Source organism: Sporobolomyces salmoneus, assembly GCF_050403485.1.
Source record: "Sporobolomyces salmoneus JCM6883 DNA, S_salmoneus_JCM6883_v1_ctg6, whole genome shotgun sequence".
In the NCBI taxonomy this organism is placed as follows: domain Eukaryota; kingdom Fungi; phylum Basidiomycota; class Microbotryomycetes; order Sporidiobolales; family Sporidiobolaceae; genus Sporobolomyces; species Sporobolomyces salmoneus.
The window spans coordinates 236,984-259,679 of record NW_027481157.1 but is presented as its reverse complement, the minus strand read 5'-3'; the positions used below and the strand labels follow the sequence as shown (position 1 = coordinate 259,679).

Genomic DNA, 22,696 nt, shown 5'->3' with positions numbered 1-22,696 from the left:
GATGTCACTTTCTGAGATGACAGCGGACCTTCGAGGGAAAGCGAAAGAGATTGCAACTGAAAGTCGAAAAAAAAACGAAATCATTCAAAGCAGAACAAGACAACGACATCTTCAGACCTGCGAATATGAACGACGGCGGGGTACGAATCGAGGGTCAGGGGAACGGGGGCTCGTCAAGGAGTGTCGTTGAGGCCTGTCGTTGAGGGGAGAGGAAGGGCTGCGACGGCGGGGTTTGCCCTCCCAGTTGATCGACATGTGAGAGTTCTCGTCTTGTTGAACGCCGAGAAGGGTCCCAAATCTCTGAGTGACAATCTCGAGGGGCCTGAAAGAAGCCTCTCTCTCCTCTTCGTTCGACTTGACGATGTGGGTCGGATTGGCGAGGAACTCCTCGATCGCTCGGAGTCCGAGAGCTCTTGCCTATGAACATCGAGCGCAGTGAGCATCACGCAAAGAACGCAAAGAGAGAAGGAACAACACGAACAGCTGCTCAAATTCGAGAGAAATCAGAATACGAACCGAAGAACGTTCGACACACCCCTAATACGGACAAGATCACGAGATCATTCTCTTTACTCTTGAAAAGATTTGTACCGAGTTTGTTGACATTGATCGGATCTGTTGAACAAGGAACGAAGGAAGTTGTGAGTTTAGAGAGCAGTCGGTCGTGAAAGAGCAGTGCCTCTAGCTCGCCGTGCATTATGTTGAGGATCTCTTGTCGGTTGTCCCATACTCTCTTGGTGAACCCTGGAGTCAATTGCTCAAGACCTTCGAGAATTCTGAGGAACCGGCCGCACGCTGTGAAAGGAGGACTCGAAGTCAGGATTCAGACGGGACGAGACGAGTGGGAGACACTAAGTAGCTCACAATCTGCGACTGTGATCCGAACAATCAAGGAATCAGAGGTGAAACTCTCGTATTTGAGATGAGGGAATCAAACTCACGATGACTCCAAAAAGTTTCTTCTTGCGAATTGCGACACGCTTCCTCCAGCCTATCTTTGGCGTCTCGAGAAAGCCGGTCGATGTCCTTTCATACGAGGTCTACGCTGTGATGAGAACGATACGTCTCGCCGAGCAGGCTAAGGATGCGCACCTCTTTGAATTCCTCTTCTTCGGCAAGCAGGACCGATCGCCAGGCTGGGTTAACTGCGACGCTACGGTAGTGAATCAGAACTTGCTGATAGTTGAGAGAAGCAGGTTTGCCCGCGACTAGAAGCAGATTAGAGGATTACACGACGAACAGTCAGCGGAACCATCGTTGCAAGACGGAGAAAGTGCGCGAGCTCACTGATTTCCTTCGCGACCACGTTCGCTGCTTCCACCCTGAAGTCCTTGAGAGAGTGCTTGATTTGCTGAACTGGATCAGGACAAGGAAACCGGCTTCAGCGTCTGAGAGCGAATCGAGGGTCAAAAGAGTGAACGCTGCTTACCTTGCGAAGATTGCCCGTTGTTGGCCATATTCTGCGAAGAGAGGAGGAGAGGAGAAGGAGAGGCGAGAAGGAAAGCCAACACGAACGATACCGCACAGAGCATGACAGCGCTCAAGCCCACTTTCCAAAGCGATCCGAGCGTGCGAAGCAGAAGCCGGAAAGTGGGAACGAACTAGCGAGTCGCTTCTCGAGGTCACTATTGACAATCCGACAAGCCAAGCATCCGATTTCCATCTTCCAATCGTCGAATCCATCTACTTGATTCGCCTTCACTTCCTGAGAGATCCCTCCGTCTTCCCGTTTTCCCTATTCACTTTTTCCACCTCGCTTCGTCCAATTCGCTTCTCTTCCAACTCTCTTCAATCCTCCTTGTACTTTTTCAACTCGTTCACTCCCCTCAGTTGCTGCCACAGGTCTTTCAATCCTACCCAGTCCGTCATCCTCAAGGTTTCGGCTTCTCTTCTCGTCCAACCCGCTAATCCGTTGATTGCCGTAGTGAGATATTCGACGGCGTCCTCCTCTTCCTCCTCCGAGGCTTCGTCGTCTTGAAGGGGAGGGTTCGCCTCAACGAGGGAAGCTGCCCAAGATCCTTCGTCCCAGGAGTAATGAGAGCCCGGATAGTTGTAGAGTTCAACCAGGCTGTGACCGACCGAATGATGAAGGTAACACGCCGACGAGGGTCCTGCACAGTATTCAAGAACACTGAAAAGGTTGTCGAGCAATGTCAAACGAGTGACTAGCCGAGAAGAAGGGATAAATTCCTTCGTGGCCTGTACTTGGACGTCGAGACGGAGTAGCTTTGGTAGCGACAGCCGAGTCAGGATCTCCGTCGCGACTGAAAGTTCGTCGATGTTGGCGATCTCGAGATGTTTCAATTCGGAGAGTTTGACGCGATCGAAGATATGGGGGTCGTCGAAATCTTCTCCAGCGACACGTAGGTAACGAAGAGACGAGAACTTCGCGGCAAAGAGGAGTAGAGACCGGTCGAGATTTTCACCATTGATGGTCACATCGAGGGATCGAAGGGTAGACTTTGAAGCGAAGGGAAGGGACAACGTCGGTTCGCAAACGCGAGGTGCATCCGAGTCGTATGGTGGGTCGTACGTCATCGTCATTTTGAGCGTCTCGAGAGAGGTGCATGTGGAAAGAAGGCGGGTGAATTCGCTGTCGGAAGTTTCGAGAAGAGGGATCCGTCGAGTCGGTCCGGTCTCGATCTCAAGGGCGCGTAGCGTGTGTGGATTCGCAAAGACGATCGGTCCATATCTCCATCCCTCGTCCAAGTGAACTCTCCACGCGATAGCTTTGTCCCGGGCCAATTTCTCAATCTCGTTCCAGATTAAGCGCTCGTAGGAGGCAGAAGGTGTGACGAAGCGTTGGGCGGTAAGCTCAGGTCTGTCGAGAACGATGCGATGGCTTGTAGCAATGTTGCGAATGTTCGGAAAGAGCGGGAGGATGTAGAAGAGCAGATTAGCGAGAGTTTCGCGAGATTCGCGTGCATCAATGACGAGTGTCGTGACCGTATCGCCGAGATCTGTACCTCTGACGGAGCCGTCGAAGACGAGTCCTTTGGCTTTCGAAGAACGCAAGGTCTGAAAAGGATTCTAAACGTCAATTGGCGACGTTCTCGACTCCTTCGCATGTAAGCGAGCGACAACGTACCGTGAAGAGTAGCTCGACCGTCAACGACCTCCATTCTTTGTTCACCAACGACAAAGCGTGAATGGATCGGCCTCTCCAGGTGTGCTTCGACTTTTTCGATTCCTTTCCGCTTTTCTGTCCCGATTCGTGTCGACATGCATAGTTCCGATCGCCCTCAGCTGCATGTTTGATGACGACTCGCTTGAGTTCGACTGGGAGTTTTGATAGACTCATTCTCGACCTAGGGAAGCGGGAGAAGAGTCAGCCTCTCGATCTGCTTGTTAGACGCAAATCACGATGTTAGCAGTCTTGAGCTTCGTGAGCTGCGGTTCCCCACCAGCGTGACTAAGGCCTTCCGCTTGTAGCAGAGCTGCGGTGTTTGACATTGTTGATGGAGAAACGGAAACTCACAGAACTCGTTCGCAGTCCAGTTCTCGCTTGCTTGAGTATATCTAAACTGTTCTCTTTGCGGTACCACGCGAGTTCGAGGCGATTTCGAGCGTGGTCGTTGATGAAACAGAGGAGAAAACAGTCAATTCATTTCCCGAGCCTTTCTACGTCTGCCAACCTCTCCTCCATTCCCGCTTTGACAATGGGCAAGCGTAAGAACACTCCTACGAAGCTCACGACAACCGTCCCGGCATCCACAGCTCCTGTAGACGACGCTCAGCAACAACCTCCGCTTTCATCTCCCACTTTCTCTACCGGCGACCCCGGCACCGAAACAGAGACAGAGGAGGACGATTCTTTCATGGATGCAGATGGACCTTCGACTGCGACCAATTCAGACAACGAACAAGCGGAAGAGGAGGAGAAAGAATCGCTCCCCCACAGCCACGAAACGGATCCAAATCGAGAGTCTCCTTCGACTCCTACGAGGTCGAGATCCCCTTCATCTGCGCTCTCGAACCGCCTATCGACCGCCTCGATTGATTCTCCCACGGCCGCGGAATCGAACGACCTTTTGTCTCCCCTTTCTTCGACAACGACGACGATTCCTTCTGCCGCCTCGCCATCGACCTACGAAAAGCCCAAACGTCCATTCTCCCTCTCCTCTGAACCTGATACCCCGACTTTCCCGACCCCTTCAACTCCCTCCCCGAAAAAGAAACCTTCAGCTTCTTCATCCTCTTTCTCCCCTTCCGGAACAGTTCCCATCAGCCCAAGTTTGACGCAACAAGTATGGAGAAACTCGATGGGTCTACCACCTTCTCCCGTAACGAATCCAAGTTCAAACGGCAAACTCGTCGATGTGAACTTATCGGAACCGACTTTATCGAACCCCTCTCGAATCTCCACTACTCTCGACTACACTCCGGGAGAAGCTTCAACGTCGTCTTCTACAGCAAACTCGCCAACCACAACAACTCATTTCAAGTCAGAGGCGATCGAAGCGGCGTTCGCGAGAGTGAGGGAACAATCTGAGAATGCACCGCCGACTGTAGGCGAGGATGGAGAGGAAGAAGTCGTGGATTGGGATTTCTGGGGAAGGGTTATGAGCGATTACGAGGAAGTTGCCAGGACTCAGCGTGATTCTCTCTTCTGTCTTTCGGACAAAGTTGGTAACTGACGAATTCGGTCGATTCTGCCGTGTTCAGCGCGAGAACTGAGTAAAGCTATTCAAAGAGGTATTCCGCAGAGTCTGAGAGGAATGACTTGGCAATTGATGGCGTACGTTGATTCGTTCCTCGTCTCTCCCCAGTTCTCGGAATCCTTCGTTCGCTGCTCGCTGCACACGCTGACGTATACAATCTCGAAATGTAGAGCCGCGAAAGATCCGACGCTCGAGATGGTTTATCAGGAGTTGTTGGCGCAAACTTCAAGTCACGAAAAGTCTATTTCGAGGGACTTGTCAAGAACGTTCCCGAAACACGAATACTTCATGGACGAAGCTGGAGTCGGTCAAGAGAACCTGTAAGCTGTCAAGGCTGCTCCCCGGCGATAGACTCCAGGTGGATAGCGCTGATGTCTGTCGTTGTGTAGTTTCAATGTCGTGAAAGCTTACTCGCTATACGATGAGGAGGTCGGATACACTCAAGGTCTACAGTTCATCGTCGGACCTCTACTGCTCAACGTACGTTCTAATGCTTCCAGTCTCGACTTCGAAGTGATCACACACTAAGCTCCTCGCGCTTCTCGTGTCCAGATGCCAGACGAGGAGACCTTCTGCGTTTTAGTCCGACTGATGAAGTCCTACGACCTCCGATCTCACTACACTCCAAACATGCCCGGTCTCCAACTCCGGTTATTCCAATTCGATCGATTAGTCGAAGAGTTACTACCGGGAGTCTTCTTACACATGCTGAGACAAGGGGTCAAGAGTAGTATGTATGCTTCTCAATGGTTCTTGACGCTATTTGGGTGAGTCTCCAGTTCGCTCCATTCGACCAGCGTTGAAGGCTGAATTGGTCGGACTTGGGACTTCACAGATATCGTTTCCCGCTCGAATTGGTTTCAGCAGTGTTCGATTTGGTGTTCGCTGAGGGAGTAGAAGCAATCTTCAGGTTCGCGATCGCGTTGATCAAGCGAAATGAGGACGTCTTATTGAAGCTGGAGTTTGAGGATTTGATCGAATTCCTCAAGAATGGGTTGTTCGAGGTTTACGCTGTGAGGATCTTTTTCTATGGTTTCTCTCGACGTGACTGACAAGGATCTGCGACCTGTAGCCGACGAGGGAAGAGAAGGAGAAGAACCCAGATGCGCTCTATCGAGTGCGAGACTTTGTCCGAGAAGCTCTGCAAGTTCGAATCACTCCTATGATGCTCGTACGTGTTTCTCCTTCTCTCACACAAGGGTCAGGAGCTCATTCGCTTCGATTTGACAGGATCAATTCGGAGAAGAATGGTCTACACTTCTCGCTGCCCAAACGGCTCACACGGCAGAACTTGACGCATTGAGAAAAGCGAATCTCCAACTCAGCTTGCAAGTTCGTCAACTCGAGTCGAGCTTGAGTCAGATCAATCTCGAACATTGTGAACTGGTGAAACAAGTTGTGAGAGCGAGGTTGGAACGGGAAGAATTGGAGGACGAGTTGGTCAAATGTAAGTCAATCGACGAGGAATGTCGTCTCCAACATAGTCTGACGATCTTCATCGATTTCTTGCAGACAAAATCGCGTTTGCGAACGCAGAATTCAAGGCTGCCTCAGATCGAGCATCCATGTCGCCCTCATCCCTGAGGAGACAATCTGAACTCTCCATTTCGAGTGTCACTTCGAGCGACTCTTCGAGTGGGAACAACCACAACAGCTCGATAACGTCGATGACGGAACGAGGGAATAGTTACAGCTCACAGATGAGCGGTAGAAGTGGGAGTGTAGGATATTAGATTTCTTTTTACGTTTTTGTCGGATTCTGGGTTTGCATATTTCCGCATTCTCGACCTTGTCATCTTACTACCGTGCACTTTGACTCTCTTCCGTTATGATGCGCGATCCGATGGAAGCCATGCGATAAGAATTAACAACAAAACCGACTCTACAAAATCCCAAAACTTGCGAGACGATCACAATTTCCTGTACAACCTCAGGACGACTCGAGAATTCTCCAACTTGACTTTGATCCCCTTTCCGTTCTCTTCAATGTCTCGATTATAGACGTCCTCGGCTCCTTCCGGCATCCTAAACCATTTCGCCTCTTCACTTTTGACGATTTCCCATTGACCTCCTCCACCTCCACAAAGCGCATGATCGAGCAACTGTCCGAGCGGATAGGTTCGACCACTTGTACCGATGGGAATGAGAGCGAGGGAAGCGGATTCAATGATCAAGAGATGTAGGCCTTTCGGGGCGGAAGCAGTGAGAGTCGAGAGGAACCGAAGAGTCGACAAGCGGGATTGAAGGAGAAGTTCCGTGATCGTGAACAAGATCGTCACCAAGCTGAGTTTGGGAGAAGAAAGGTCGAGATCGAGAGGAGGTAGGGGAGACGAAGTAGATTCGGAAGGCGTGACGGAGTAAGCGGCGAGGAGATCTCCTTGAACGAAATCGAGCTCCATCCCTTTCTCTGAGAGTGTTGTCCACTCTTCTTTCATCCCTTCATCCATCTTGCGAACCAATTCACCCCAATTCCCTTGATCGATCGCTTTCACCTTGATTTTCGGTCTTGTCGTTCCCTCTTCCACCTTGGCGCTTCCGAGTAAGCACCCTAAAGCGAGTAGCTCCGCACCTGCACCTGATCCAATCATGATGACCTCCTTTTCTTTCGTCTCTCCTTCCGTTTGAACTTCTTTCACCTCCGAATTCGTTCCTCTTTTCCTCCTCTCTTCCGCGAGCCTTTTCTCCTCCGTCACATCCTCATCTTCTTCCCATCCCAATATCCTCCCAACTTCAAGTTCCCTGAACGCTCTTTCGTACAGGACCGCTCTTGCGGGAGTCCATCTCGCGAAATAAATTTCTCTCCATTTCTCCCCTTCTTCACTTTCCGTCCCAAACGCCGCTAGGTACTCTTTGTTGTATAAGAGAGACTTGACGTGCTGTAGAGTCGGAGTGAATTGATTCGAGCGTCGAAGGTGGGAGGTTAATCGAGAGATCAAGTCGAGGAGCGTAGTAGTCGAGTGAGAGAGCGTGGTTGTGGCGGTGGACGAGAGGGAGGTGCTCGTTTGTTTTGTGCGGGCAGCTGGACCGGCTTTCGATCGCGTGGAAGAGTCGTCCCGGCTGAAAAGAGATGAAGGTCAAAAAAGGCTGTTACAAGGCGCGGGAAGACCTGAGACGTACACTGCTAGCTGTTTGAAGGTGTTATTGAGCTGCACCATCTTGCTTGGCTACACTGTCGAAGGTGTTGAAGTGAAGTGAAGGGTAGAGCTGCAAAAAGTTGATGGACGTTTTTCGCGTTCTCTTCTGCTTTCGCGAATGTTCCGTTGAGGATAGACCGAAGCTCAAATCATAAATGACCGCTAAGGCGACCGTCAGAGCGAAATAACGGGAAGAGGATATCTCGAAAAACCGCGCTCGGCTCATTCCTCTCAGTTTCTTCACAAGCGGCCATGCACGCAATGAAGCCTGGCCCTGGACCATTTGTCGAGTGCATGACGTGGTACCGATGTACAGTGTCCTTGACTCTCGAGAAGACCCAGCCCAACGATCGAGGAAGAGGTCAAGGGCTAATTTTTCCTCCTTTCAGGTTTCCTCGTTCCAGACAGGTTTCCGTGCGCTCCGTGAGTCCGCCTAGTTGTATAGCGCACCGTTCCCTTCAGCTTCCTGTCCGATACCCTCGTCTCCTTCCTCCTCTCGCTGATCACCGCAAACACGCATCGACCACGACTTGGGTCCATTCTCTGAATTTTCCGCGCCTCTGCTCCTCACACTTTTGCGCAGAGTAGTAGGTACATATGGCGATTGATCGACAGGTGTAGGCGGGAGGCTCGAAAAGGTTGCTGAATCGGTTTTGGAAAGAAGCGAAAGGGCGGGAAGAGATTATTCATTCGACGACGAACCTGCATGTAATGAACAAGATGAGTTGATCGCCTTTCACCTACCCATTCCTAGGATGGTAGAACCTGAACCAACTCAACTGAGTGAACCTCTGTCTGCTATCCCTCAATTCCCTTCGCTCTTCGCTCAACCTCCCAAATTCTTCAACAATTCCTGCAACTGTTCCTCCGTCATCTCTCCACCCCCCATTCCTCCTCCTCCTGACGCAGGTGGTAATCCCAACCCAGCCAAATCGAATTCGTTCCCCGTACCGCTACCGCTACCTAACGCCGAGTAATCCACGAAATCACTCAAACCTGCTCCGTTCCCTCCTCCGAGTCCTCCGAGCGAGGAGAAATCGAAATTCATTCCTGTGCCTCCTACTCCCGTGAAACCTGGAGTTGGAGCTATTGGCGGTGCGGGTGGATTCGAGGTGCTGGGAATTGAAGTATTGAGTCCACTAATCGAGGAGAAATCGAAGCCTGTTAGATTGATATCCTGTCCTCCTCCTGCTCCTCCTGTAGCAGGAGCGTTCGTCGAAGGAGCTGGCATTGCGGTCGTATCGGTTCCGAGTAAAGCGGCAAGAGCGTCCGCGCTCAACCCCGTCGAGGAAGCTCCTCCTCCTCCTGCTGCGGTAGACGAGTTCAAGAACGCGTTCGGATCGAAAGGAGGCATGTTTAGGGAACTGAGGAGGGCATTGAGATCGTCCGAAGGCGGAGGCGCTGTCGTCGCATTCGAATTGACGAGAGGCTGACTCGCTAGAGGAGCGTTTGAGGTCGAGGCTGACGCAAGTGAGGCGGAGGAGGAAGATGTGGGGAGAGCGAAAGGGACGGGTTCGGAGGCCGCAGCAGGAAGATGAGGAGGAGGCGGAGTTGGGGAAAGAGTAAGATCGATTTGCATGGATTGGTCGACACCGCGAGGTGCTGTCGGTAAAGGATCATCATCGAGGACAATTGTTTCTGGACCGGTTGTTTGCGATTCAGAGGTGATAGTCGTGGGTAGAGCGGATGAAGCAGGTTCGGAGGAAGGGAGAATTGGATCGCTTTGTTCGGGCTTTGTGGAGTCGGGAAGCGGGTTGGAAGCTTTCTTGGCATCTCGTTCGAGGGTAGCGATTGCTCTCAGCTGTCATGGTTGCAAATGTATCAGCACATTGCGAGAGAGCAGGACAGAAAGTGAAAGTGAACATGCAACTCGTTTCTCGAGCTCTAGGCAAATCGTATCGAACTTGTCCATCTCACCTTTCAAAGCGGTGACCATACTCTGTGGGACTCTCCCATATTGCGCAGCGCCGTGCTGTTGCAAATGGGCTTTGAATGCTAGAATCCGGGACAGTTCAAGACGAGTCGACTGTGACAGACGAGTTTGACGATAATTAGCCCGGCTCGATTACACCTGGCTAACGGCCATCTCACTGACCTTGTAAGAAGCCTCTAGCGCTCCACGGACTTGTTGAGAGGTTGAATTGGCGGAAGTTGAACCAGACATGATTTGACGAGATGGAGCGCCGTAAATGATCTTCTGTCAGCGGGCAGCTGCTGTCGTTGATCTACTTGACTTCTCTGGTCGGTTCGGCGGCTTCAGGAGTGAGATGAAGATAGTAAACGGAGAAAGCCCGTCACGATCGTTTCTCGTTGCGTTTCTCCCTCCTGCGACATTCGACTTCGACTCATTCCAGCTTATACAGATAGCGCAGAAGCTCAGAAGATACGGCCCAACCTCAAGAGAGTCAGATCAGTCGATGGTGCTCACTCGAAGTGATTCATCTTCGAGTGCATGGTTCCCCCCCTCCTCGGCCCAGGATGACTCGCTAGAACGGGATCAGGTGCGTCCATACTATCCTCCAACTGTCGCCTACAAGTTCCGCTCGCTAAACCTGCCCAAACCTACGTTTTGATTCCTCTCCCCCACCTTACTCTCTTTCCTCCTCTCCCTTGCTCCCCTGCACGCAAACAGCGTCGAGTTCGACACCTACATTCAATAACGATCCGTAACCTCTCCCTCGACCCGACTCTCGACTCCCTCTTCACTCAACCTTCAACCTTTCCCCCAACTTTATCCGATCATACCTCCGACCACTCACTCGTTCCTACAAGCGTCGACAAGGGCAAAAAGACGAGAACGAGAGCATCGAGTAGCGCGTCTTGGAATAGCGTTCTGTCAGGGGAGCGGGAAGACAGAGAAGGGAGAGAATTGGTTTTGGACTCGGGAGGTCGATTGCCGAGAACGAGACCGAGGAGATCTAGTTCTGCGGGGACATTACTCTCACGGACACAGAAGATCAAAGAAGAAGGGGAAGAAGCCGATGGTGAAGGGGAGGACGATTCTCTTCCTTCGACTGCTGCTCAATCTCCTCAACCGCCTCTCCTCGCCTCAACGTCCACCTCCACCTCGAATTCCTTCCCCTTTCCCTTTTCGTCCCCCTCAGAAGAGCTCTCCACCTCAACGACCACCTTCCGCGCCCGATCAGCTTCTCGAGCATCCCTAAATTCGAACGGAACGAACGGTTCGAATTCGACGATTCGACAAGCTCCTAAACTTCCTTCGAACCCTCCAGCACGTACGACGACTCCGAGAGTCCCCTCCTCGTCACAGTTCGCGGCGAGGGAAGAGAAGAGAAGGATGGAGGCGTTGAAAAGGAGATTGGTCGATAGTTTCATCTCGATTGAATTGGTACCGACGCCGAAGAAGGAGCCAGGGCCTGGGTCGGAGGAAGTGAAGATGGGAAGGAGAAGAGGGAATACGATCGTTGGAGCTTCAGCCGAGGCCGGACCTTCGAATGGTAGACCAGGGAAAATCATCAAGAGAAGTGATTCGTCGAGTTCTGTTTCATCCCTTCGGAAAGGACTCGCAAGAAGACGAACCGTCTCGTCAAGCTTCGTATCGACCCTTCCGAGCGGAATCTCGAACCAGAAAACGAAGGAGGAGGAGGAACGATTACCGCCTTTTTTCGTCTCGAAACCGGCAAAGGAGGAGATTAATCCTTGTTTTCAGATCGATCAATCGGACTTTCTGATACCGATACCGAATGAGGCGGAGAAAGATGAGGGGTTCATGTTTCCGGACGATGATACGATTTATTCGTGGGAAGGAATGAGAGAGAGCAGAATCAGGATACGAGTGTTCGCGCGGCAGAGGCCAGGAGATCGAGATCGGGACTCGAAGCAAAAGCCGGATAAGGGAAAGGGAAAAGGGAGAGAGGTAGCGGAACCGAAAGAATCAGAGGAAGACGGCGAAGAGGGAGCAGGATGGAAAGTTCTGACAGAATGGGATGTCGACCTATCGAATCTAGTCAGTCTTGGACGAAACGTGAGTGTTCTCCCTTCTCCCTTCTCGCAAATTTCCCGCTCAATCGTTCGTCGTTGCTCTCTCTTTAGCCCGCCGCGTTTCCCTCTCTCCCACCAAACACTCTCCTCTTCACTCTCCGTCCACCTTCTTCCCCGTTCTCCTTCTCCCCTCCTTCCAACCTACCCTCTCTCGGATCCTCCACCACCACAATCTCCCCAAACGATCTCGAATACTTCACCGCACCCCTCGACGTCCTCTTGGCTCAACATCGATCAAACACTTCCTCCTCCTCCTCTTCTTCTGCGTTACTTCGTCGGAACCTCCGGCTCTTGAGACCGAGTCTATCAGACGATGAGGGAAACCTGGACGAATGCAATTGTTCTTCCTCTGAAGGGGAAGAGTCAGATTCTGATGGAGGATTCGGAGGAGCAGGAAGTGGGAACGTTTCAGATCCTGGAGTCTCTGCCTCCGCCGCCGGCACTCGAGCAAGGTCAGGTACGTTACGATCGACGCTTACGAGGGCGAGAGGGAGACGGAGAGCGAATAGTTTGTGGAGGGAACGAGTGAGAGTGGAGGAAGAGAAGAGGAGGAAGATCGAATTGCTCGAGAGGAGTCGAAGGGAGACTAGGATGGTCGAGTTGGCGAAAGAGGGTGTGGTGGAGAGGTTGTGGGTTGGGGAAAGAGAGCTGGATGGAGTGAGAAATGAGAGGAGACAGATCGAGGAGAGGCTGAGGAAACAAGTTCGAGAGGGAGAAGTCATAGAGCTGGAGAGGGAGAAGGAGGAGAGAGAAGATCGAATCGGAGACTTGAAGGGAGTGAAGGAAGCTGTTGAGGATGAGGTGGGCGATCTGGAGAGAAAACTGAAAAAACGGAAGGAAGCTCTGCGGCTGAGAAGAGACAGACTCGACAGGGCTCGGTGGATGGACGAGAAGAATCGGGAGGCTTTGACGGATCTGAACGGCAGTCTCGATGGCACTCAGTAAGTTATGACTTCTTGGTGGCTCTGTCCCGAAATCCAGGCTGACTTTTCGAGTACCGGCAGGAGAACAATCTCGTCTCTACAAGCTTCGATCTCGTCGCGACGGACTTACGTCGTCACTCTCCTCTCGCACCTCTTTCCGATCGAACCCGTTCTTCCCTCACCTTCAAATCCTTCTCCGCCTCCTCTCCTGTTCTCAATCCTTTCCCTCCCTCTCCCGAACTCGACCTATCCTCCCTCCTACTCGGACGATCTTCTCTCATCTGCTCTCGGCCACGCTGCCCAACTCACCCTCACGCTCGCGGCGTATCTCGGCGTCCCTCTCTGTTACCCGATCGTTTGGAGGGGAAGTCGAAGCGTCGTCAAAGACGAGATTAGTATGATGAAAGGACCTCGAGCGTTTCCTTTATACGGGAAAGGAGTCGATCAATACCGATTCGATTACGGAGTTTTCTTACTCAACAAGAACATCGAACAAGTGAGTTTTTCGATTGAGTCAGTCCGTATAGCTTCGTATCAATCGACTCACACTCTCGAATGGCCACAGCTCATGTATAGTCAGAATTTGACGGTACTCGATTTGAGAAACACTTTACCGAACCTGAAAACTCTCGTACTGAGCTTATCTTATGGTGAATGGAGTGACGAATACGCAAAGGCTTCTCTCCGACCCGAAGGCGTCTTTGCAACGCAGGAGGAGGAGGAGGAGGAGGGAGAAACGGATCTTGACACAGCGAGACGGGATCGAGGGGAAGAACGAGAAGGATATCGAATCAATCAGGGAGACGCTCAAGAAGGGGAATCGAGCACTTCTTCAGGATCTACGGAATCAACCTCTGAGCCTTCGACGACACCCGAGATTTCTATCGACTCTCTCCCTCCTCGTCCACATGACGATGTCCTTTCTTCCTCCGTCTCAACGAGATCTCGTTCTTCCTCGCTCGCTTCGGCCGCCTCGACAGTTCGACCAAACCGGGCTGACTCTCCGACCTCCTCATCGCTATCGTCGTCCTCCCCTGCCCCTGCGACCTCGACCAAGTCGAAGAGATCGTCGTCAAAAGATTCGAAATCGAGTACAAAACCCGGTCCGAATCGCTCGAACGGAACAGGACGCGAGAAACCTCCACCTAAAGCGGCTCTACGTGACACCGATAGTACTACCTCGAAGGTTTCGACCATGGACCAGGCTGTCGATGGGGTTAAACTCAAGCTCGAAGAGGGAAAAAGAAAACGCAAGGAATCGTACGGGAGCAAGTTTGCGAGTTCGGTTTGGTCTGCCGTCGCTGGGAAAGCTGGAGATCGTGAACACTCTCATCGTGTTGGTCCCCTCAACTCCTCCAACGCAGCTGTCGGGAACGGAGAGGCGGGAGGAACGGAAAACGAGGTTTAATTTAGCTTTTTGTTTTTGTGTCGTAGCATTTTCAACGAACTGGGAACAACGCACAGATTATTGTTGTTGTGACACTCTGAATCGTTACACGTCGAAGGCGTCGAAGATATTATGCGCGGAAGTTGCAGTTGGCGGAGCACCGACGTCGACGCTGTTTTGCTTCTTCACCCATCTCGACTCGCTCACATAACCAGCTCGACACCTCGATAGAACCTCACTCGGCTATAGCCGCAACTCCCTCCGCTCGCTCAGTGAATCTACTCGACCTCCCCTCCTTGATCTGTTCCCCCCCATCTTTCGTCGACCATCTCCTTCCAAGATGGACATCCCATCATCGTACAACTCTCCCATGAATTCACATCCGACCACACCCTTACCGTCCCAACCGGGAACGACGAATCCTTCTCCCTCGACTTCCGTCTCGACTTCGCTCATCAATAAACCAGGAACTCCTCACGTCTTCGGCGGCGGAAGTAGTAGGCGAAGAGTACCTGCGAGTGGACTATCGGATAGAACGAGAAGGGCATTGGATGGGATCAGATCGTTCCTAGGGAGTAAGAGTTGTTATGACATCTTGCCAGAGAGTTTCAGGTCAGTTCCCTCCTCTCTCTCTCTACCCGTTGATGTGGACTGAAGCAGGATGTTCCGCAAACAGGTTGATCGTGTTGGACAACAAGTTGGCAATCACGAAGAGTTTACAAGCGCTAGTAACGAACGGTCAGTCTCTCGGCGAAGCGAGTGGGGGGGACGGAAAGTGCTGATTCCCTCAATTGTATCGTACACTAGGTGTCGTATCCGCTCCACTGTATGATTCGACGACACAGAGATTCGCCGGAATGTTTACGTTGGCCGACGTCGTTCACCTGATTCAATATTACTATTTGACCGCGAACGAGTACGACAATGTCGTTGCTGAAGTCGAAGCGTTCCAATTGGGTAGTCTACGGAGTGAGCAACATTCCTTTCCTCATCATTTCAGCTGAGAAGCCGACCCGTTAACTCTCGTCAACTTTCGTTAGAAATTGAACAAGCTATCGACGTTCCTCCTCCTCCGACAATATCCGTCCATCCCGATCAACCTCTTTCCGATGCTTGCGCTGCCCTCGTACGGACACACGCTCGTCGACTTCCCCTCGTTGACAAGGACGATCAAACTGGAAAAGAAACGATCGTCAGCGTTTTGACCCAGTATCGAGTGCTCAAATTCATTGCCATCAACGTGGGTTCGGACTTTCTCAGTTTCTCTTACACGTCGATACTGAAGACTTCCTCGCATCCCGCAGTGCGCCCACGATTGTGCGAGATTAGATCAATCGATTGGGTCGCTTGGAATCGGTACCTACGCCGCTTGGTACGAACCTCCGACTCATCCAGCGAATTTGACTTCATCGCCTCCGGAATCAAATTCTCCCGAACCATTATCCCCTATTTCTCCTCTGTCCGACGCAAAATCTCCCGAACGAGTTCTCTCTGGTCCCAATTCCCTTCCCGACGATCCCACTTCTTCAGCCTCCGGAACAAGGTCTCGAACGAGTTCACAAGATCAACCAGAATCAGGAAGACGGATAACGACAGATCTCCCTCTGCCAAGTTCCGATCGACCGCAAGAAGATTCAGGAGCCGATACCCCTACCACCGCTCGACGACCTGAATTCCCTCTCTCCGACTCTCCAACTCGAGAAGACAGCGACAAGTCGCAGATTGAACCGAATCCTTCGTCTTCGATGGGAGTTTCAGATCGATTCTTCCCCCTTTCGACTGCGACGATGAAGACGAGCGTGTTTGATGTCGTTCATATCTTTTCGGAACGTGGCATCAGTGCGGTGCCGATTGTCGATGAGGATGGAATCGTTTTGAACATGTATGAAACGGTCGATATCGTCGTAAGTGACTCGATTGCTCTCGAACGAAGAAGCGTCAGAACTCACGTCCCCTTCGATCGATAGGATCTCGTTCGACAAAACGCTTACCAAGTACTCGACTCGACGATTGAAGATGCGTTCAATCAACGTTCACCTGACTTTACCGGAGTCATGACTTGCACTCCGAATGATACTCTGTCATCAGTCTTGACCTACGTCCGAGAACGTCGATGCCATCGTTTCGTCATCGTCGAACCTGAAGACGTCCCCGCTGGAGTCGACGGGAGACCCGCGAGGAAGAAGGGAAGTTTGGTTGGGATCTTGAGTTTGAGCGATATGTTAAGGTTTTTGGTCGGTCATGAAAATTTGAAAGGAATGGAAGTACCCGGTCTAGGTATGTCGTCTTCTCTGGTCCTTCTACGTGACTGTCTCGCTGACCATGAGCTTCTGCTTGTTTCAGGTGTTCACGGTTTGAGAGGAGTTTCGAATCCATCTCACGTCAACCAATCCTCGGCACTCGAAACCGACGTCGATCTCACCGATGCAGCTTCTTCCGCCGGCGGATCGAAAATGGGTTCGAGGAGAGGATCCGAAGCTACCGTAGATTCAAGTTTCAGTATCGAAGGAGTTCCGGGATCGTCTCTCGTCGCTCAACCGAGTCAGAGCGTACCGGGACCGAACGAAGGAGGGTTAGAAGATGTTATTGAAGGTCAAGCTATACCATAGGCGACTCGATGAGTCTTTCTCTTTTTGTACAGTCGATAGACTATTCCCGTATTACTTTTCCTCTCTCGTTTATGTGCCTCTTCAATGACCTTGTTGTTCTTTTATCTCTCTTTCGCTTCATTGACTCGCCTCTTCGTTACAACTCGAGTTCAAACTCCGATGCACTCCGCGGGTCTCGAACGCTTCCTCCTCTCGCTGTCTTCGTCCCCCTTTCCCTTACTTCGTCTCCCACTCACTCGGTCCGACTTTCTCGTTTGTGCAGGACGCTATACTATTTCAGGTCGACTACCTACGCCCCTTGCATTCTCTGAACTTGGTCGCTCATCAGTCAATGGATCAAAGTTTCCTCCATCAATTCGAGCAATCAAGCCTCGTAGGAGCTCAGGAGAGGTACGTTGTGCTCAGTAGCTCGCTCTGCCATCTAATGCTGACGTACTTGGCATTTCGACAGCTTCCTTTCGGCGACTAGTCGAACCTCGCTTTCCCCTCTTTCTCCAAGTCCCTACCCAAAACCACCTCCCTCCCTCCTCTCCCTTCCCCCTGAACTCGTCCTCAAGATCCTTCGCGCTTACCCTGCTTCCCCTTCGACTCCTTGGAGAGCGGCCCTCCTCAATCTCTGTCTCGTTAACCGAAGAATCTCCGAAATCGCTCGCACTGTGCTCTATCGTCACCTCTATCTCCCCTTGACTTTCGACTACAACGCTGTTAGGTCTTCTCACGCTAAACTTGTCAGAACCCTCGTCGAGGAGGATCGTCGCGCCGAAGCGGTTAGGAGTCTGAGAATCACGATCGGGAACCCGAGAAGGAGCGAGCTTTTACAATTCGCTTACGTCCTCTCAAATTTAACGAATCTACAACGGTTGTTCACGAGCTGGGAAGATCATCGACTGATTTCGGGGGGGATCATCGACGAGTTTTGTGGGATCGTTGCGAGAAATTGTCGACAACTGGTAACACTCGAACTCCCCTACGTCGTGTTGTCGACTTCATCGGTCACTCGGATCTGTACCTCGCTGTCCGAACTCGAAAGCTTGACACTGAGGGGAAGGGGAATCAGTCCACAACTCGTTCCAAAATTCAAACTTCGCTCTCTCACGTTTCTCTCGTTAGGCCGACAAGGCGCCCTCGAAACTTTGTCATCTTCATCACACGAATCTCTCACCACCATCTCGTTATACCTGTACCGAGAGCCCCATCTCTCGATGTTTCCCAATCTGAAAACCGTTCGACTTGACGTTCAAGACGCACCGGAATCGGGAGACGAAGATGACTTCGCAACGGACCAGAACGGGTTAGGAAACCGAGACGAATGGACAGATATCATCTCGTGGAGGATCACAATGTTGTTAGGTTCGATCCAATCGTGTCCCAAACTCGAAAACCTCTCGATTTCGTTCAATTGTTCAGACCTCGCTCTCGATGTATCTACTCATCCGATTCTTGATCGCTTACCTCCTACTCTCAGAACATTCTCGATCAGTTCTTCGATCTTAGGAGGAGGAGGAGGCGTCGATCGAAAGCTGTTGATTCCTCGATACGATTTCCCGCCTTGTCCCGAGCTCAAACTGTTGAGGATTCTTCCTCCAGGTCATACGAGCAATCTAGATCGAATCACGCACGAATTCATGGAGTTGACGAGAGAATTAGTGAGAGAGGATTGCGAGGAATTAGGAATCGAGGTTAACTTGGCAACGAATCAAGGGGAGAGGTTTGGGGTGCGAGAAGCGTTAGATCCGGACGGGGAAGAAGAATGGTGACGGTTAGGGTGGTAGTAGGATTACGATTTGGAGCTCAAACAGGAGGAAAAGGCGAAGAAGCCAAAAAGAGGTAGAAAAAGTTTTCGAAATCGAATCATTCGTACTGTCTGTCAAATCCTTAAACTCTCGTCGGGAGACTCGATTGTCTCAATGCTAAAGTAGATTCAAGTTGTCGAGCTGCTAACAAAGAAACGACTCCAGCGTCGAGTAGCTCATGTGCCGAGCCCCTGCGCAGAATTGCAGACGGTCGCATTTTCGTTCTTCTTGTCTCTCTTCGTGCGAGATATTGGCATAGAATGTCGAGCTACTGATCCAAGACAGAAAGTTGGCAGTGAGCGACGTCTTGCGAAATTAGCGACGAAGTCGAAGCTCTAGGGCTTCTGCCTCTCGCCCCCCGACTCTCCGGCCCGAGAATTTGACTCAGAACGCCCTAGACAAGCGAAAGATACCGCTAGGCCGACCTACGAAACAGCCAGACGCTTCCAACCTCCACGAAACGCCTTCATCAATGAACCCTCTTTCTACCTCCGGAACCGACGGCTCAGGCCACGATGACCGCGCGGACGAGTACGTGAAGCCCTGAAACGGTGTCTTGAGCCACTGGCTAACCTTTTCGCACGCATACAGTTCCCTTCCTTCAACCGATTCATCTCTCCCCTCCTCTTCCCCGCCGACGTTCACCTCCCTCCCACCAGAACTTATCTCCGAGATCTTCGAATCGATCACAAGGCGTCCCGGCTCCCGGTTGAAAGACGATCGAACCCTCCATTCCCTCTGCCTTGTCTCCCGACTCTTCATGCAGCTCGCTCGACCAATTCTGTACCGCGAAGTGTACATCGACCTTGCACGGAGTTTCGAAGGGGAAAATAATCTCACTGTCAAGCTCATGAGAACGTTGATGGAAAACGCCGAATGTAGGAGACTCGTGAAAGGACTTCGAATTCGAGCCCTCGTAGGCTACTACGATCTCCCGCTGGTCAGGTCGGTAATGATGGGACACCTACTATCACACCTAAGCTCGTTGGAACGTATCAAGGTAGTTCATGGATCGATGGGGCAACTTGCCGAGGTTATCGGGAAACACCGACCAGGACTCAAATCCCTCGTTCTATCAAGGGTACAACTCTATGGCCAGAGTTTCGGCAACATAATCGACAAACTGAACGAATTGGAGGTATTCGTTGGTCACTTCCCCCTCACACTTCGGAAATTCGACGACGCCGCCAGTTCTCGTACTACCCGCAAGCTCCGGAAAGTCGTCGCCGCCCACCCCGTCGAGTTGAACATGTTCTCCCGGTTCATTCTACCTTCTCGAGATACCCTCACAAGCTTGACGATCACGATCAGCATCGATACCCGCCAGCTGGATCTCTCGCCCTTCACGAACCTAACCGACTTACGCCTCTGCCTCGGTGCACCAGCAGAGTACGGATTACGTCGCGGTGAAGAATGGGAGGAAGACATCGCCAAATTCGCAACGAGTCTACAACGAATCCTTCGCTCAACTCATTCTCTATCCATCAGAACCTTAACCATCTCTACCTCCCAACACCTCGTTGCCAATGCACTTTCGAAGTACTCTCTCTTCGACGTTCTCCCACCAACAGTCGTATACTTGAACGTGGAATCATTCTTCCTTCGAGAAAGCGAAATCAACCTCGCGAGTCTCCTGCGCGCCGTGCGTGATCGAGCACTCCCTCAACTCGAGACGATCACTGGATTGCGCTATGTTAACGCTCTCACGACGGACATGGACAGACATGAGGAGGAGGAGGAACGGTTGGAGCGAATCTTCGAAGAGGCATTCAGGGACTCGGGGCTGTCGTTCACGCAAAAAAGAATCATGCGAGATAGCTGGGAACCAAGGTCCGCATTCGACCTGGACTCAGAAGATGAACTCATCGAGGACGAATTTGAGGAAAGTGAGGAATCGTCGGAGGAGGAATCGTTCAGTGAGGAGGAAGAAGCGTCTAACAACGACGACGAGGACGAGGACCACAGCGACAGCAGTGATTACAGATCCAACAGCGATTATAGTACCAACAGCGAGGAAGAGGACGCTCCCGACAACGACATCGATAGACCGTCACGGTGGAGATAGCGACGTTGGAGGATCGCATGTCTCCGAGGAATATGAAGTCTAGTAAGTCGACTTTCACGATGTTGCTCCGACTATGATCTCTGGAGGACTGACTCATCTCTCTCTGTTCAGAAGAACGAGTCCCACCTAGTGAATCCTCATTGCCTCGGAAACTTCACTTTCACTGCAGCCTCATCCACCATCTCTCCCTCTCCCTTCTCTTGCTGTTATCCGCTCAATTGTACCGTTCTCTCTTCTTGACATCGAGGCTTCCTTCTCTACCATTCACGTTACCAGAAGGAAGGAGGACAGCCACTGTCGCGTTTTGTAACGGGCGATAAACGCAGCTTGATCTTTTGCAGAGAATCCTCGCGACAGTCTCGCGCGAGGACGCTATAATGGAACAAGCAGCATGCGAGGAGCGCGCCTCGCTGGCAGTCGACAAGAGAGCTCAAAGACGAACTGGCGCATGTTTGCTCCTTCCCTCGCGCCACGCCTCGGTCACACCACTCGCGAGACTACCGCCATACGCTCTAGCATCTACACGACTTCATCAAACCGACAGGCAAGTCGTAGCGACCGCGTACCTCATCCTCAGCCCTTTCCCCTTCTTCATCTAACAAGCGACTTCAAGCATAGGTAACGACTCTTCGACAGCATCGAGACACCTACGCTTGATCGAGACGCTACTCTTAACCGTTCCTGACCGGAACGAGACCGTCCAGCCTGTGAGTCGCGACTTGCTCTCTCTCACTCGTTTCTGAGGGACTCTTTTCGGACTCCGTTCGCCAGGAAGACGATTGACAGGCTCGGTGGAGTGTTCCGATCTAGAGAGCCTTCCCTCCATACCGTACCGGACCCACGAAAGACGATGCTCTCGACTCTTCCTCCCGAACTCCTTCGCGGAATCATTGAAGCGACTATCCCTCATTCTTTCCATTCTACAACGTACCGAGATCGACAGAGAACTCTTCGTCAACTCTCTCTCGTGTCGAAGCTGTTCCGAGAGATCGCTCAAGCTCTTCTCCTCGAGATCGTTTGGATCAACTCGCTGCAACAATTCGAACTCTTCAAGGCCGGAGCAGGAGGGGGATCAGGACAGCGTCAAGGTACCTCTATCAAGCAAGCCGTTCTGAGGTTCGACATCTTCCCGCCTTCGTCAGAGGAAAGTTGGGCCTCGCCGCAAACTACCTCCTCCATCACCGCTTTGACCTTTGTTGGATTTACGGGAGCCGTACCTTCTTCTTGGACCTCGGAGTCACTTCATCGTGAGCACTCTCACGTTACGGTTCGCGAGTCCCTACTCTGACGCTTAAACTCTTCCGCTAGACCTTACTAGCCTTCAGATCAAGTTCATCGACTGCGTATTCGATCATCCAGTTACTCTCCCTAATCTTCGATCTCTCGCTCTAGACTCCGTTCCTTCAGCCCTGACCTCCGTCCTCCTAGACCCGATCGTTCTTCCGAAATTGCGCAACTTGTCCCTCGACGGCTTGTCCGACGACGCCCTTAACCGTTCATCACTTCCACGACTTCTCCCACAACTCGAAACACTCTTCTGCGATATCGCGTTATGGCTGTATTCTACAGAAACTTTCCTACACCGCGCCGCAGACAAAACTCTGATCGATTCGTTTCCAGACACACTGTCGACCCTGTATTTTGAACAGCCCCCCTCTACCTTCACACATCTACGTATTAAGGCAGCAGCGTCACCCGACAGGTATGGAGCAGACTACGTTGGGTCTGAGTTGAACAAGTTCGCTTCCGGCCTCGACAGGACCCCCTCTACTCTTCAAGTCTTGTACTTGCATTCGTCTCTGCAAGATCCAGACACTTCATCGTCACTATTGCGACAATCCGTTGGACGACTCGTTGGAGCGTGTCACCGAAAGAAGATTGAGGTCATTTTTGAAGAGGGTCCTAACGATTTTTGGATCGACCCCTGTATCTCGCCCGACTTTGTGCGAAGGCAACAGAAGCGTAGGGAGGTACAAGGGAGTGGGAGGTTGAAGGGGTAGAATCTAGGAGGGTCCTCGCGTCAAAATAGTCTTTTTCCACCCCTTTTTCTTTTTGTTCTCGACTGTTTTTGTCTGCCCAAGCTCTTTTACTCTGCAGTCGTATAGCTCAAGAATCTAGTCCT

The 22,696-nt window shown here is 51.7% G+C and overlaps 10 protein-coding genes across 10 annotated transcripts; 6 read left to right on the top strand and 4 right to left on the bottom strand.

The window, feature by feature from the left end:
• Window positions 1-111: 111 nt before the first annotated feature.
• On the bottom strand, window positions 112-1,457 carry JCM6883_006650 (uncharacterized protein; the record flags this gene model as incomplete). The annotated part of the gene is made up of 7 exons (XM_076629671.1): window positions 112-417; window positions 536-795; window positions 865-873; window positions 942-1,026; window positions 1,093-1,208; window positions 1,288-1,356; window positions 1,430-1,457. The coding sequence occupies 7 exons, from the start codon at window positions 1,455-1,457 to the stop codon at window positions 112-114; spliced, it is 873 nt and encodes a 290-aa protein (XP_076490298.1).
• Window positions 1,458-1,788: 331 nt separating this feature from the next.
• Window positions 1,789-3,301, bottom strand: JCM6883_006649 (uncharacterized protein; the record flags this gene model as incomplete). Its single annotated transcript, XM_076629670.1, has 2 exons — window positions 1,789-3,018; window positions 3,089-3,301. 2 exons carry the CDS (start codon window positions 3,299-3,301, stop codon window positions 1,789-1,791), a joined length of 1,443 nt encoding a protein of 480 aa, XP_076490297.1.
• Window positions 3,302-3,659: 358 nt separating this feature from the next.
• Window positions 3,660-6,394, top strand: JCM6883_006648 (uncharacterized protein; the record flags this gene model as incomplete). The annotated part of the gene is made up of 9 exons (XM_076629669.1): window positions 3,660-4,596; window positions 4,666-4,738; window positions 4,832-4,981; window positions 5,051-5,141; window positions 5,214-5,428; window positions 5,497-5,674; window positions 5,734-5,832; window positions 5,892-6,108; window positions 6,174-6,394. The coding sequence occupies 9 exons, from the start codon at window positions 3,660-3,662 to the stop codon at window positions 6,392-6,394; spliced, it is 2,181 nt and encodes a 726-aa protein (XP_076490296.1).
• Window positions 6,395-6,571: 177 nt separating this feature from the next.
• On the bottom strand, window positions 6,572-7,816 carry BMT6 (25S rRNA (uracil2843-N3)-methyltransferase; the record flags this gene model as incomplete). The annotated part of the gene is made up of 2 exons (XM_076629668.1): window positions 6,572-7,718; window positions 7,779-7,816. The coding sequence occupies 2 exons, from the start codon at window positions 7,814-7,816 to the stop codon at window positions 6,572-6,574; spliced, it is 1,185 nt and encodes a 394-aa protein (XP_076490295.1).
• Window positions 7,817-8,621: 805 nt separating this feature from the next.
• On the bottom strand, window positions 8,622-9,959 carry JCM6883_006646 (uncharacterized protein; the record flags this gene model as incomplete). Its single annotated transcript, XM_076629667.1, has 3 exons — window positions 8,622-9,596; window positions 9,663-9,821; window positions 9,891-9,959. The coding sequence occupies 3 exons, from the start codon at window positions 9,957-9,959 to the stop codon at window positions 8,622-8,624; spliced, it is 1,203 nt and encodes a 400-aa protein (XP_076490294.1).
• A 253-nt stretch (window positions 9,960-10,212) lies between these two features.
• On the top strand, window positions 10,213-14,128 carry JCM6883_006645 (uncharacterized protein; the record flags this gene model as incomplete). Its single annotated transcript, XM_076629666.1, has 5 exons — window positions 10,213-10,296; window positions 10,428-11,780; window positions 11,849-12,738; window positions 12,802-13,216; window positions 13,286-14,128. 5 exons carry the CDS (start codon window positions 10,213-10,215, stop codon window positions 14,126-14,128), a joined length of 3,585 nt encoding a protein of 1,194 aa, XP_076490293.1.
• A 319-nt stretch (window positions 14,129-14,447) lies between these two features.
• On the top strand, window positions 14,448-16,716 carry SNF4 (AMP-activated serine/threonine-protein kinase regulatory subunit SNF4; the record flags this gene model as incomplete). Its single annotated transcript, XM_076629665.1, has 7 exons — window positions 14,448-14,719; window positions 14,784-14,845; window positions 14,915-15,076; window positions 15,148-15,347; window positions 15,412-16,011; window positions 16,075-16,384; window positions 16,451-16,716. The coding sequence occupies 7 exons, from the start codon at window positions 14,448-14,450 to the stop codon at window positions 16,714-16,716; spliced, it is 1,872 nt and encodes a 623-aa protein (XP_076490292.1).
• Window positions 16,717-17,047: 331 nt separating this feature from the next.
• Window positions 17,048-18,473, top strand: JCM6883_006643 (uncharacterized protein; the record flags this gene model as incomplete). Its single annotated transcript, XM_076629664.1, has 2 exons — window positions 17,048-17,106; window positions 17,168-18,473. 2 exons carry the CDS (start codon window positions 17,048-17,050, stop codon window positions 18,471-18,473), a joined length of 1,365 nt encoding a protein of 454 aa, XP_076490291.1.
• A 508-nt stretch (window positions 18,474-18,981) lies between these two features.
• On the top strand, window positions 18,982-20,574 carry JCM6883_006642 (uncharacterized protein; the record flags this gene model as incomplete). The annotated part of the gene is made up of 2 exons (XM_076629663.1): window positions 18,982-19,040; window positions 19,101-20,574. The coding sequence occupies 2 exons, from the start codon at window positions 18,982-18,984 to the stop codon at window positions 20,572-20,574; spliced, it is 1,533 nt and encodes a 510-aa protein (XP_076490290.1).
• Window positions 20,575-21,424: 850 nt separating this feature from the next.
• JCM6883_006641 (uncharacterized protein) lies at window positions 21,425-22,574 on the top strand (the record flags this gene model as incomplete). Its single annotated transcript, XM_076629662.1, has 2 exons — window positions 21,425-21,821; window positions 21,883-22,574. The coding sequence occupies 2 exons, from the start codon at window positions 21,425-21,427 to the stop codon at window positions 22,572-22,574; spliced, it is 1,089 nt and encodes a 362-aa protein (XP_076490289.1).
• Window positions 22,575-22,696: the final 122 nt, after the last annotated feature.